Source organism: Nycticebus coucang, chromosome 10 (genome assembly GCF_027406575.1).
Source record: "Nycticebus coucang isolate mNycCou1 chromosome 10, mNycCou1.pri, whole genome shotgun sequence".
Taxonomy (NCBI): domain Eukaryota; kingdom Metazoa; phylum Chordata; class Mammalia; order Primates; family Lorisidae; genus Nycticebus; species Nycticebus coucang.
Window position 1 is genome coordinate 129,272,409 of NC_069789.1, and position 13,703 is coordinate 129,286,111.

Genomic DNA, 13,703 nt, shown 5'->3' on the forward strand with positions numbered 1-13,703 from the left:
AGGGCGATAGAGTGAGACTATCTCTACAAAAAAAAAAAAGATATAACAATCCTAAATGTGTATGCACCTAATAAGAGCACACTTATTCCAAAATCCAGTTTGGAATAGCAGTTTCTTACCAAGTTAAATACATATGTACGTATTACCCAGCAATCCCACTACCAGGAGAAGTGAAAGCTTAGGTTCATATAAAAACCTGCAAATGAAAGGACAGGTGTGGGGGCTCACGCCTGTAATCCTGGCATTCTGGGAGACTGAGGAGGGTGGATCACCTGAGCTCAGGAGTTTAAGACCAGCCTGAGCAAGAACAAGACCCCATCTCTACTAAAAATAGAAAGACTAGCCAAGCATTGTGGCAGAAGCCCTGTAGTCCCAGCTGCTTGGGAGGCTGAAGCAGGAGGATTGGTTGAGCCCAAGAGTTTGAGGTTGCTGTGAGCTGTGATGCCATAGCATTGTACCCAGGGACAGAGTGAGATTCCATCTCAGAGAGAAAAAACAAACAAACAAAAAACCTGCACATGAAAGTTTCCAGCAGCTTTATAGCTAAAAGCTAGAAATAACCCAAGTGCCTTTAATAGGTGAATGGATCAGCAAACTGTGGTACCTCCATACAATAAAAATTCAGCAATAAATCAGATGAACTACTGATGCATCTCAAAGGCATGATGCCAGTGTGGCACCAGTCTCAAAAGGCTCTATCTCTCTATACACAGACATGGCTTGATTCCATTTATATGCCATTCTGGAAACAGTAAGACCACAGAGGAAGAGGCTACATCAGTGGTTGACAGGGGACTGGAGGAGGGCAGTGTGAAGGAATCACATCGGCAGTCTCACAGCAGCAATGGTTATACGAATCTGAACTTATACATGTGTATTTGGTTTTGCTTTGGGTTTTTTTGTTTGTTTGTTTGCCTTTTAAGAGAAAATGCCCTGTCGTGTTGCCAAGGCTACATTTGAACTCTGAGCTCAAGCGATCCACCTGCTTCAGCCTCCCAGAGTGCTGGGATTACAGGCATGAGCCACCACTGCTGGCCACCCCAGTCTCTTGAGTATATACATATGTTACAACGCACTAAACTGTACATAACAAAAATATAGATGCATGTTCATTTTTTTAAAGATAACAATTTTTATTTTTTTAAAAAATAACAAATTTTAAATGAGACGATTATTAGAAATAAAAAACTTTTTATCAAGTTCAAATTTTAACCATTAAAGCAATAATTTTATTTTACTTTTGGGGGGGTGTCTCTTTTTTTATTGTTTGGGAAGATTCATTGAGGGGACAAAGAATTAGGTTACACTGATTGTATTTCTTAGGTAAAGTCCTTCCTACACTGTGTCCCGCCCCTAATAAAACAGTAATTTTAAAAATTCCAATGGGTATTCTCCCTTTTTTTCTCTGCGAGAGAATATTTAACCATTTGGAAAATTATCTTATCCAATAGAAATAAATTGAATTTTTTTTTTTTTTTTTAGAGACAGAGTCTCACTTTATGGCCCTTGGTAGAGTGCCGTGGCATCACACAGCTCACAGCAACCTCCAGCTTCTGGGCTTAAGCGATTCTCTTGCCTCAGCCTCCCGAGTAGCTGGGACTACAGGTGCCCGCCATAGCACCCAGCTATTTTTTTGTTGCAGTTTGGCCGGGGCTGGGTTTGAACCCGCCACCCTTGGCATATGGGGCTGGCGCCCTACTCACTGAGCCACAGGCGCCGCCCTAAATTGAATTTTGTTTCTTTGGTTAAGCCTAAGTGATAGCCATTCTAAAGAGAGAATTTTATAACCTGTGCTCAAATGATTAAAGCTATGATTGAATTGTTAAACTGTAAAGCCTGTGGGTCAAATCCAGCCCGCCGCTAGTCTCTGTAAACAGAGTTGTTTTTTTTTTCCAAGATAAACTCTCACTTAGTCACCCTGGGTAGAGTGCCGTAGTGTTACAGTTCATGACAACCTCAAATTCTTGGGCTAAAAGCGAACCTCTTGCCTCAGCCTCCAAAGTAGCTGGATTACAGGTGCTGAACACAACACCCAGCTAGTTTTCTAGTTTTTTTTTTTTTTTTTTTTTAAGAGACAGGGTCTCTAGCCAGGCGTTGTGGTGGGTGCCTGTAGTCCCAGCTACTTGGGAGGCTGAGGCAAGAGAATCGCCTAAGCCCAAGAGCTGGAGGTTACTGTGAGCTGTGACGCCATAGCACTCTACTGAGGGTGATTAAAAAAAAAAGAGAGACAGTGTCTGGCTCTTGCTCAAGCTAGTCTCCAACTCCTGAGCTCAGGCAATCCACCCACCTCAGCCTCCCAGAATGCTGGGATTACAGGTGTGAGCCACTGCGCCCGGCCTATAAATAGTTTTGTCAGACTGTAGCTTTACCCAGTGGTTCACATAGTTGGCTATTGTTTCTTTCATACACAACAGCAGAAATGAATAGCTATGGGAGCAACTGAACAGCCCTCAAAGCCGAGGGTATTTCCGGCCCTCACAGGGTGCTGAACCCTGCTACCAAGTAATGAGAAAGCTTCACCTCAGAGGGCGGCAACGGTAAGAGAATCTGAAAGCCCCATGTACCGTGTCTGAGGGCGACTCCAAGATGGGTGCACGCCCTTCCTCTTGGGCCACTACCGGACTGGACTCTTGTTTAGGTGGGCCAACTTTGGATCGAGCCAAACTTAAAAATTCACTAATAGAATCTTCTTTCTTCTCTTGTTTAGATGTATCCCATCTGGATGGTTTCCTTGATTCTGAAAGGTAGGACACAGACATAACAGCAGAATTTTAGCAAGCAAAAGGCAGTTCTTCACTAATCACAGAACGTGGGTCTGTCTACCCCGGACACGAGCTGAGCAGGGCAGGGGGTGTGGCAGAGGCACAGCCCCAACCCTGGACCCCAACATGTGGACAACACCAGGAGGTATTTATTAACGTGAGCAATCCTCTTCATGGAGGGGGAGGGGCATGACGCGTATCTCCAGGACTAGACCCCCCTTCACTTCTGACTTTCCCAACAGGCTACTGATTGACACCCCCGTCTGCCTGAGACCCAGGGAAGCTCCACTCACTGTCAGGACCTCGGTGCTGTGGCCCCTTTTCACTTGATGCTTGAGTTGTGGGCAAGGAGGCCGTCTCTGGGACTGTCAGGAAGTTGAAGACAGAGTACTTGTCACGCTTCACTCTTGGTAAGCCAACTACAGTGGAACTGGGAGTTGACAGAAAAGGGCAATCATTTTAATAACAGCTGCTAGGATAAAATCTACTTCCCGCGAAATTTTCCACCAGCTATTCCATATGGACAGAAGGTCCCCTAAGATGCTTTTAGTTCTCAAAGCAGTTTCAGAATTCAGAATGGTTGACTTTAGGTATAATGAGTTTTTCCTTATTATGGTAAGGGCAAGAATTTTAATTTGAAAACAGACTGCCATTAAGGAAAAGTTCCACTGATAAAAAAACATACCTGGGCAGTGCCTGTGGCTCAAGGAGTAGGGCGCCGGCCCCATATGCCGGAGGTGGCGGGTTCAAACCCAGCCCAGGCCAAAAACCACAAAAAAAAAAAAAAAAAATACCTAAATGTTCTGACAACGTCTCTGTTTCAACTGTATATGTGTTCAGGAAGTGTTTATAATCAGATATCAAAGTATTGAACTTTCATAAAGAGAATGAGAAAATGTCAACAACATTTTAAATATAAACCATATGAACAGCATTAAAAAGGCAGCAAACAACTTGAAAAAATAGTTCTTTGCTTTATATGAAACCAGAGAAAACAATGAATCACTAATGTAATTCTACAAACTAAAAACAAATCTGGACACATCATGTTACAAGACTTTAGGTAATACTACAAGTCTACAGTGATCAAAACACAAGGGATTGACATAAAAATAGAGAAGTGTATCTATGGAACAAGGAAGAGAACCTAGAGGCCACGCCTGTGGCTCAAAGGAGGAGGGCGCTGGCCCCATATACCAGAGGTGGTGGGTTCAAACCCAGCCCCAGCCAAAAACTGCAAACAAAAAAAAAAAAAAAAAAGAAGAGAACCTAGATAGGAAACCAGCCTCATACCACCAAATAACCTTTGATAAAGTAAACAAAAGCATACACTGGTGAAAAGAATCCCTGTTTAATAAATGGTGCTGAGAGAGCTGGTTAGCCACAGGTAAAACATAGAAACTATAACCACACCTCCACACCACTCACAAAAATTAACTCATGCTAGATAAAAGATTTAAATCTAAGACACAAAATATGTGGGAATTGGCTCGGCGCCTGTGGCTCAAGCGGCTAAGGTGCCAGCCACATATACCTGAGCTGGCGGGTTTTAATCCAGCCCGGGCCTGCCAAACAACAATGATGGCTGCAACCAAAAAATAGCCAGACGTTGTGGCGGGTGCCTGTAGTCCCAGCTACTTGGGAGGCGGAGGCAAGAGAATCACTTGAGCCCAGGAGTTGAAGGTTGCTGTGAGCTGTGATGCAACGGCACTCTACCCAGGGCGACAGCTTGAGGGTCTGTCTCAAAAGAAAAAAGTGTGGGAATAACTCTTACCTTGGGGCGGCGCCTGTGGCTCAGTTGGTAAGGCGCCGGCCCCATATACCGAGGGTGGTGGGTTCAAACCCGGCCCCGGCTGAACTGCAACCAAAAAATAGCTGGGCATTGTGGCAGGCGCCTGTAGTCCCAGCTACTCGGGAGGCTGAGGCAAGAGAATCGCTTAAGCCCAGGAGTTGGAGGTTGCTGTGAGCTGTGTGATGCCACAGCACTCTACTGAGTGCCATAAAGTGAGACTCTGTCTCTACGAAAAAAAATGATAATAATAATAACTCTTACCTTGGGAAAGAGACCCCATTGGCAATTGCAGCAGTGACAAAAATAAATAAATGTGATCGGATCAAGCTAAAAAGCTTCTGCACAGCTAAGGACACAATAAACAAAGCAAATAGACAACCTTCTGAGTGGGAAAAGATATTTGCATGTTATGAATCTGACAAAGGGTTAGTAACCAAAATCTATTAAGAACTCAAGCAAATCAACAAGAAAAGAACAAAACAACCCAACCCCATTAATCACTGGGCAACAGACATGAATAGAATCTTTTCCCAAGAAGACAGACAAATGGCCAAAAACACATGAAAAAATGCTCATTGTCCCTTATCATCAGAAAAATGCAAATCAAAACCACTTTGAGATATAACCTAACTGCAGTGAGAATACCCCACCTGTAGTCCCAATTACTGGGGAGGCTGATGCAAGAGGATCGCTTGAGCCCAGGAATTTGAGGTTGCTGTGAGCTAGGCTGAGGCCATGGTACTCCTATCCTAGGCCTGGGGACAGAGTGAGACTGTGTCTCTAAAAAAAAAAAAAAAAAAAAAAAGACTCGGTGCCTGAAGCTCAGTGAGTAGGGCACCAGCCACATATACCAAGGCTGGCAGGTTCGAGCCCGGTCCAGGCCTGCTAAACAACAATGACAACTTCAACAAAAAAACAGCCAGATATTGTGGTGGCTGCCTTATAGTCCCAGCTACTTGGGAGGCTGAGGCCAGAGAATTGCTCAAGCCCAAGAGTTTGAAGTTGCCGTGAGCTGTCAGGCCATGGCACTCTACGGAGGGTGACAAAGTGAGACTCTGTATCAATTAAAAAAAAAAAAAAGAGGGGCGGTGCCTGTGGCTCAGTCGGTAAGGCACCGGCCCCATATACTGAGGGTGGCGGGTTCAAACCCGGCCCCGGCTGAACTGCAACCAAAAAAAAAAAAAAAGAAAGATAAAGTTTTCTATCTGAATGTTTATCATTTTAGTGACAAATTATACCAGCAATTTATTAAAGCAAATCTGTTCATTTGAACCTCCAAGGATACACAAGTAAGTTCATTTAGAAAAAAAGGAATTTAGGCACAGTGGCTCATGCCTATAATCCCAGCACTCTAGGAGGCCAAGGTGGGTGGATCACCAGAGCTCAGGAGTTCGAGGCCAGCCTGAGCAAGAGCGAGACCCTGTCTCTACTAAAACAGAAAAACTAGCTGGGCATTGTGGAGGGAGATTGTCATCCCAGCTACTCGGGAGGCTGAGGAGGGAGAATCGCTTGAGCCCCAAGAGTCTCAGGCTGCTGCGAGCTGTGACATCACAGCACTCAACCCTAGGGTGACAAAGTGAGATTCTATCTCAAAAAATAAAAATAAGTAGAAAAAAGGAATTCATATGAGTATGTACGAAAAAAGTTAGCTTTAATATGGGGAATGTTTTGTACTGATATAAAGGCAGGTTTATCTCACTTACTCTGGATAAGGGTCAGGGACGTTGAACCTCTTACACAGGAGCTTGTCAGGGTGCCATTCAAACATGTCTCGGGTCAGCTTTCCAAACATCTTCATCTTCACAGCTGACTGCTTGTCACCAACATCATTCTGGGAAGAGACAAGCATTCTGTTTCATCAAGTGATCATAAATTGACCTGACCGCTTTTCCATGTAAAAATTTCCAAGCAATCTTCTAGATTTACAAAAGAGCTTGTGCTATAACATTTTTGCTCAACTACATTAGAAAATAAGGCATTAAATAGTTACTTATTCTATATGTCATATGAATTTTGATCTTTTTTTCCAAAGTCTTACTGTGTCGCTCTCGTTAGAGTGCCTGGCGTCACAGCTCACAGCAACCTCCAGCTCTTGAGCTTAGGCGATTCTCTTGCCTCAGCCTCCCAAGTAGCTGGGACTACAGGCCCCTGCCACAATGCCTGGCTATTTCTTTGCTGCAGTTTGGCAGGGCTGGGTTTAAACCCGCCACCCTCGGTATATGGGGCAGGCACCCTATTCACTGATCCACAGGTGCTGTCCTGAATTTTGATCTTTTCACTTAAGGATTTAAAATATTAGGCTATGAAGTATTCTAATTTTATTATTTATTTATTTTTTGAGACAGAGTCTCAAGCTGTCGCCCTGGGTAGAGTGCTGTGGCATCAGAGCTCACAGCAACCTCCAACTCCTGGGCTCAATTGATTCCCCTGCCTCTGCCTCCCAAGTAGCTGGGACTACAGGTGCCCACCACAACGCCCGGCTATTTTTTGGTTGCAGCCATCATTGTCATTTGGCAGCCTGGGCTGGATTCGAACCTGCCAGCTCAGGTGTATGTGGCTGGCGCCTTAGCCGTTTGAGTCACAGGCGCCGAGCCACAGTGTTCTAATTTTAAAGTTCAGCAGGTAGGGACATGATGGTGACAGACCTCTTGGTCTCGAGGCACTTCAACCTGATCAGAATCATCTTCCTCCTTGGCATGAGTGAACCTGGAGGACAAGGTCGCGTGGGAAGACACGTACAGCACGGCCGCCCGGGCAAACTCTTCGCGCTCGCGCCCTCGCTCCCACTCTGTCATGCCGGGGTCCAGACAACGCTCCAGGGCATCTGTGGCACAGAGAGCAAGAAACTTTCACTTCTAGGAAAAGCAGGGGTCTTAAAGGGGAACATCTGCTGGCCACCACTGCCTCCCTGAGCATATCAAGGGGGAGACCATCAGCAGGTGATAATGCCGTTTCCTTCAAAATGATGCTTTTACTGAGCGATGGGCGCAGTGGCTCACGCCTATAATCCCAGCACTCTGGGAGGCTGAGGCCGGCGGATCGCTTGAGCTCAGGAGTTCTGAACCAGCCTCAGCAACAGATCCCGACTCTACCAAAAATAGAAAAACTAGCCAGGAGCTGTGCTGGGCACCTGTAGTCCCAGCTACTCGGGAGGCTGAGGCAAGAGAATCACGTAAGCCCAAGAGTTTGAGGTTGCTGTGAGTTGTGACGCCACGGCACTCTACTCAGGGTGACAGAGTGAGACTCTGTCTAAAAAAAAAAATCTAAACTATGATTTAGAACTACATGGTTAGCTTCTTAAGGTAAAGTAGAGGTGATGCTGCTGGGAAACGTGAGAGGTGGCGCTTCCAGAGGAGAAGTAGGGTCTATAATCTAGCAACAGTCATAGCCAAGGTGTAGGCATGTTCTCTACTTAAATAGCAGTCTTGGGGCCTGAGATGTCGAGAAACAAAAGCTAGTTGTTCTTGCTTTCTGAGGTCAAGACTTGGGGCCTGAAACTTCTGCACTGTTCACAGCAGGATGAGGCCAAAACATTGGCAGAGCAGGACATCCCACCTTCAAACCGGGATGAAGGACGAGACCGGGGATGACACGACCCATCCCTGGCCGAGACTCAGGAGAGCCAGGCCTCACACCCACCTTTCTGGCCCTCTTTCATATGTACTAAGAACTCTTCGTATCGTTTTTGCTTTTCCGGATCTTTTGCGAAAGGCTTGAAGTTGCTAGCTCTTGCAGCGGCTGTCCCACTGGCCCGTGGCATGTGCCAAGAACACTGCCCAACATCCAGAGGGGGATGCTGAGCTCTGCTGCTTGGGGCGCTCGGGGCCAGACCCCGGTCCTGGAGCTGAGCAGCTTTCAGGTCAGTGGCCTGCTTCACTTCTTTGATTCTCTCCTTGTCTTTTTGAGACAGAAATTCCAACACTGACGTAGCTGAGCCTAAATAAAAACAGTAATAAGAAATGAAAAGTATCAGAAAAAAGCTATATATACACTTCTCCGCCATACATTTTCACCGTCACAAACTGGCATAACTGGAGATGAGTACTTCACGTTCCGTGTTTCATACACCCCTGGGAGATACTAACAAAATAATCAGACTCCCGTCTTCCAGTTGGCAGAAACGGAGGTTAGCATCTGTTGTTTTCTTCTCTTTTTTTTTTGAGACAGTCTCACTTTGTCGCCCTTGGTAGAGTGCCATGGTGTCAAAGCTCAAAGCAACCTCAAACTCCTGGACTTAAGTGATTCTCTTGCCTCAGCCTCTGAAGCAGCTGAGATCACAGGCACCCACCACAATGCCCAGCTTTTTTTTTTTTCTTTTTTAGAGACAGAGTCTAACTTTATCGCCCTCGGTAGAGTGCCATGACGTCATAGCTCACAGCAACTTCCAATTCCTGCCTTAAGCAATTCTCTTGCTTCAGCCTCCCAAGTAGCTGGGACTACAGGCACCACAACACCTGCCTATTTTTTTGTTGTTGCAGTTTGGTTGGGGCTGGGTTTGAACCCACCACCCTCAGTATGTGGGGCTGGCGCCCTACCTACTGAGCCACCAGTGCCACCCCAATGTCCGGCTATTTTTTGTTATAGTTGTCATTGTTGTTTAGCTGGCCCGGGCAGGGTTCGAACCCACCAATGTATGTGGCTGGTGCCGCAACCGCTGTGCTACGGGTGCCGAGCCTTGTTGTTTTCTTCTTATTTTGTTAATGATGCCCAAGAGAGGTCTGAACTCACCACCCCTGGTGTGCAGGGCTGGCATGCTAACCATTGAGCTATGGTAGCCAGCTTGGAGGTTAACATTTGGACATTTTACAGGGCATGTGAGTGGTCCAAGGATGAGGAACCTGGGCTGGGCTCGGCATGATGGCTCATGCCTATAATCCTAGCACTCTGGGAGCAAAAGCAAGACCCGGTCTCTACTAAAAATAGAAAAACTAGCTGGGCATTTTGGCAGGTACCTGTAGTCCCAGCTACTCAGGAAGCTGAGACAGACAAGTTGCTTGAACCCAGGAGTTTGAGGTTGCTGTGAGCTATGACCCCACAGCACGAGGGCAACAGAGTAAGACTTCTCAAAAAAAAAAAAAAAAAAATCAGAATGTTACATTTAATCTGAGTCACTGATAATACCATTTACTAAGACGGGGGTGTTACATTCTAATCTGAGTCACTGATAGTACCATTTACTAAGATGGGGAGACTGACAAAGAGCAGGCTGGAGAAGGAAGGCGGGCACCAAGAGTTCTGTGTGCCGACTGTATCTGAGAACCTGCCTGGCTCCCCACGTAAAGGAGAACACCCAGCACGAGCCCCGGGAAGTCAAGTCCACCTCTCAGAGCTCTCAGAGTGGGTATTTTTGCAGCACCCAACACGACTCTAGAGGCCTTTGCAGCTTCCACACACACTCAGTCCTTTTGGGCTTTTGGGAGAAGAGCCACCCGGCTCTGTCCCATAAAGAACAAAAGCATTCTTCCCTAGGCTGCACAGGGAAGATGAAGGTACACGTGGCCCGGTCTCAACCACGCTCCCAGATAATTATCAAAAGTCTGGAAACAGGCTTGGCGCCTGTGGCTCAAGCGGCTAAGGCGCCAGCCACATACACCTGAGCTGGCGGGTTCGAATCCAGCCCGGGCCCACCAAACAACAATGATGACTACAACCAAAAAATAGCCAGGCGTTGTGGCAGGTACCTGTAGGCATAGCTACTTGGGAGGCGGAGGCAGGAGAATCGCTTCAGCCCAGGAGTTGGAGGTTGCTGTGAGCTGTGATGCCATTGCACTCTACCCAGGGCGACAGCTTGAGGGTTTGTCTCAAAAAAAAAAAAAGAAGTCTGGGGGCGGTACCTGTGGCTCAGTCGGTAAGGCGCCAGCCCCATATACTGAGGGTGGCGGGTTCAAACCCGGCCCCGGCCGAACTGCAACAAAAAAATAGCCGGGCGTTGTGGCAGGCGCCTGTAGTCCCAGCTACTCGGGAGGCTGAGGCAAGAGAATCGCTTAAGCCCAGGAGTTGGAGGTTGCTGTGAGCTGTGTGAGGCCATGGCACTCTACCAAGGGCCAAAAAGTGAAACTCTGTCTCTACACAAAAAAAAAAAAAAAAAAAAAAAAGTCTGGAAATAGCTGCGCTCACAACAAGGGCTATGTTTTAATGACATCATCCAAACTGAAGGTGAAAAAGAAAGCATAAGAATTAAGGGATACATAGGCTATTAGGCAAGCCATTTACAATAAACAACATTATTCCCATTTACAATAACAATGTTATTTGTTGGGAAGACAAAATTGTGTAAAAAGCTTCGGTGGGAAAACAGTAACTTTCCATTGTGGTGTTGGTAACTGCCATTATGTTAAATGTAATGATTTCAATCTCCCAGCACATACCTCGAGCAGGTTTCTCTCCTAGCAATTCCGCCCTTTTGGACGCATTCAGTTGGTGCCTACTGTGTGTCCCTGGGTCATGTATTGCTTTTCCAGCTGACTCTGATAACACCTGAAGTAAATGGGAGTTCTCAGAGGTTGCAGCTACCACAGGTCTGAAATAATGCACCGGCTGATAGTCTCTTGGCAACTGAGGGGGTGGATAAATCTTAAAAAAAAAAAAGAAAAAAGAAAATACAGGTATGAAGATCACTTTTGAGTTAACCAGGAAAACCCATTACCTCGTGGCAGGGAGGTGGCCCTGGAAGAGCCTGGCAGGGGTCCAGCCAGCACCCCCTCCAGGTCAGAGCCACCTTCTTCCAGTGGTCACAGATAGATGCTACCATGCAAGTTCTGCATGCATGACAGAGACATCAGGGTATGTGCAGAGCTGGCTCATGATAGAGGGGAAAATTTGGAAAATTACAATTCAATTTCACAGATAAAAGAATAACTTTAGTTATGTTTAAATTCCAAATCTTCTTTTTCTGATATTTCAGTTCCAAATTGAAGCTTTAGGTCTCATTTTTTGATCCAAAGTATTTTTTTTTTTTTTTGGCCGGGACTGGGTTTGAACCCACCACCTCCGGCATATGGGACCGGCACCCTACTCCTTGAGCCACAGGTGCCGCCCGATCCAAAGTATTCTTAATTTTTTTTTTTTTTTTAGACAAAGTCTTGCTCTTGCTCAGGCTGGTCTCAAACTCCTGAACTCAGGCAATCGACCCGCCTCAGCTTCCCGGAGTGCTAGGATTACAGGTGTGAGCCACCATGTCCAGCCAGTATTTTTAAGTTAGAAGCTGACTGAACTGAAATTGAAGTACATTTGGGAAATTTGAGTATTTGTAATACTGACAGGCAATAATGATAGCAGAACAGAAAAGTCAAAGGGAAGTATTAGACAATTTAAAATAATAACTAAATGGTCTCCCTTGCTCTTGGTCTAACACACACATATTTTAGGACCAACCTATTTAAGCTGTTTTCTAGATTTTGACTTTCTTTTTTATTTCAAAATATTACAGGAGCACAGATGTTTCTGCTTACACAGGTCACATCTGTCATGCTAGAGTCCGAGTATAAACGTGGCCACCAGATGTTGCTCACTGCACCCTCAGGTGGGTTTCTGCCCATCTCCTGCTCCCCTCGGCTTGATTCCCGCTGAGGTTTACTCCCCTCTGTACACATGAGTGCTCATCCATCAGTTCCAATTAACAGTGAGTACACGTGGTATTTGTTTTTCCATTCTGTAGTGTTTTCCAGATTTTTAGGCAGACTCAATTCTGAACGCTATAGCAGCAAAGCCCTGACCCTTTCTACCTATGGCTCTTAGTCCCAGGGCACCGTGGACTCACTTGAGGAGTTTCACCAACTAATGCCCACGTCCCATTCCCAGAAAGCATGATAGAACTGAGTTTCCCACACCTACCCGGTGGTTAGGAGGTGCAGCATGGATTAGCAACTGCACAAAGAAAGTCCATAAAAGTGTAGTATTATCATCATAAAAAAAATCCTATTTTTTTTTTTTTGTAGAGACAGAGTCTCACTTTATGGCCCTCGGTAGAGTGCCGTGGCCTCACACAGCTCACAGCAACCTCCAACTCCTGGGCTTAAGTGATTCTCTTGCCTCAGCCTCCCAAGTAGCTGGGACTACAGGCGCCCACCACAACGCCCGGCTATTTTTTGGTTGCAGTTTGGCCGGGGCCGGGTTTGAACCCCCCACCCTTGGTATATGGGGCCGGCGCCTTACCGACTGAGCCACAGGCGCCGCCCCCCCCAAAAAATCCTATTTTTAAAATCATCTTAGTCTCAATGCCTATAGCTCAAGCAGCTAAGGCACCAGTCACATACACCAGAGCTGGTGGGTTCGAATCCAGACTGGGCCCACCAAACAACGATAACTACAACCAAAAAATAGCCAGGCATTATGGCAGACACGTATACTCCCAACTACTTGGGAGGCTGAGACAAAAGAATCGGTTAAGCCCAGGAATTGGAGGTTGCTGTGAGCTATGATGCCATAGCACTCTACCCAGGGCAACAGCTTGAGGCTCTGTCTCAAAAAATAAATAAATTAATTAATTAAATTAAATTAAAATAAAATAAAATAAAATCATCTTAGCCTTATTACCTTCTTAAAACACACAGACTCCCTGGGCAGCGCCTGTGGCTCAACGGGGTAGGGCGCTGGCCCCATATGCTAGAGGTGGTGGGTTCAAACCCAGCCCCAGCCCAAAAAACTGCAAAAAAAAAAAACACACAGACTCCCACATCAGCCAAAAACCACTCTTATGTCACGGCCACACAAAAAACCAAAGGAGCATTAGGCCGGGTACGGTGGCTCACACCTGTGATCATCACACTCAGGGAGGCCCAGGCAGGCTTTTTTTTTTTTTTTGAGACAGAGTCTCACTATGTCACCCTTTCAGTAGAGTGCCATGGTGTCACAGCTCACAGCAACCTCAAATTCTTGGGCTTAAGTGATTCTCTTGCCTCAGCCTCCCAAGTAGCTGGGACTACAGGAGCCCACCACAAGACCTGGCTATTTTTTGGTCGTTGTTGTCACTGTTGTTTGGCAGGCCTGGGCTGGGTTTGAACCCACCAGCTTCTGTGTATGCGGCTGGCATCCTGGCTGCTGAGCTATAGGCGCCGAGCCTAGCTCAGGAGCGTGAGGTTGTGGCTATGACTCCATGGCACTCTACCGAGGGTGACAAAATAAAACTCTGTCTCAAAAAAAAAAATTCC

At 46.2% G+C, this 13,703-nt stretch overlaps 1 protein-coding gene across 2 annotated transcripts in view; it reads right to left on the reverse strand.

The window, feature by feature from the left end:
* GPATCH1 (G-patch domain containing 1) overlaps positions 1–13,703 on the reverse strand; it is a 56,271-nt gene that overhangs the window by 13,353 nt on the left and 29,215 nt on the right. For both annotated transcript variants that reach the window (XM_053607530.1, XM_053607531.1), the window contains exons 10-15: positions 10,923–11,127; positions 8,194–8,490; positions 7,200–7,378; positions 6,258–6,385; positions 3,056–3,192; positions 2,565–2,737 (exon numbers count right to left, since the gene is read on the reverse strand). In XM_053607530.1, the coding sequence (XP_053463505.1) occupies positions 2,565–2,737; positions 3,056–3,192; positions 6,258–6,385; positions 7,200–7,378; positions 8,194–8,490; positions 10,923–11,127 (1,119 nt within the window). The remainder of the gene's footprint in view (positions 1–2,564; positions 2,738–3,055; positions 3,193–6,257; positions 6,386–7,199; positions 7,379–8,193; positions 8,491–10,922; positions 11,128–13,703) is intronic.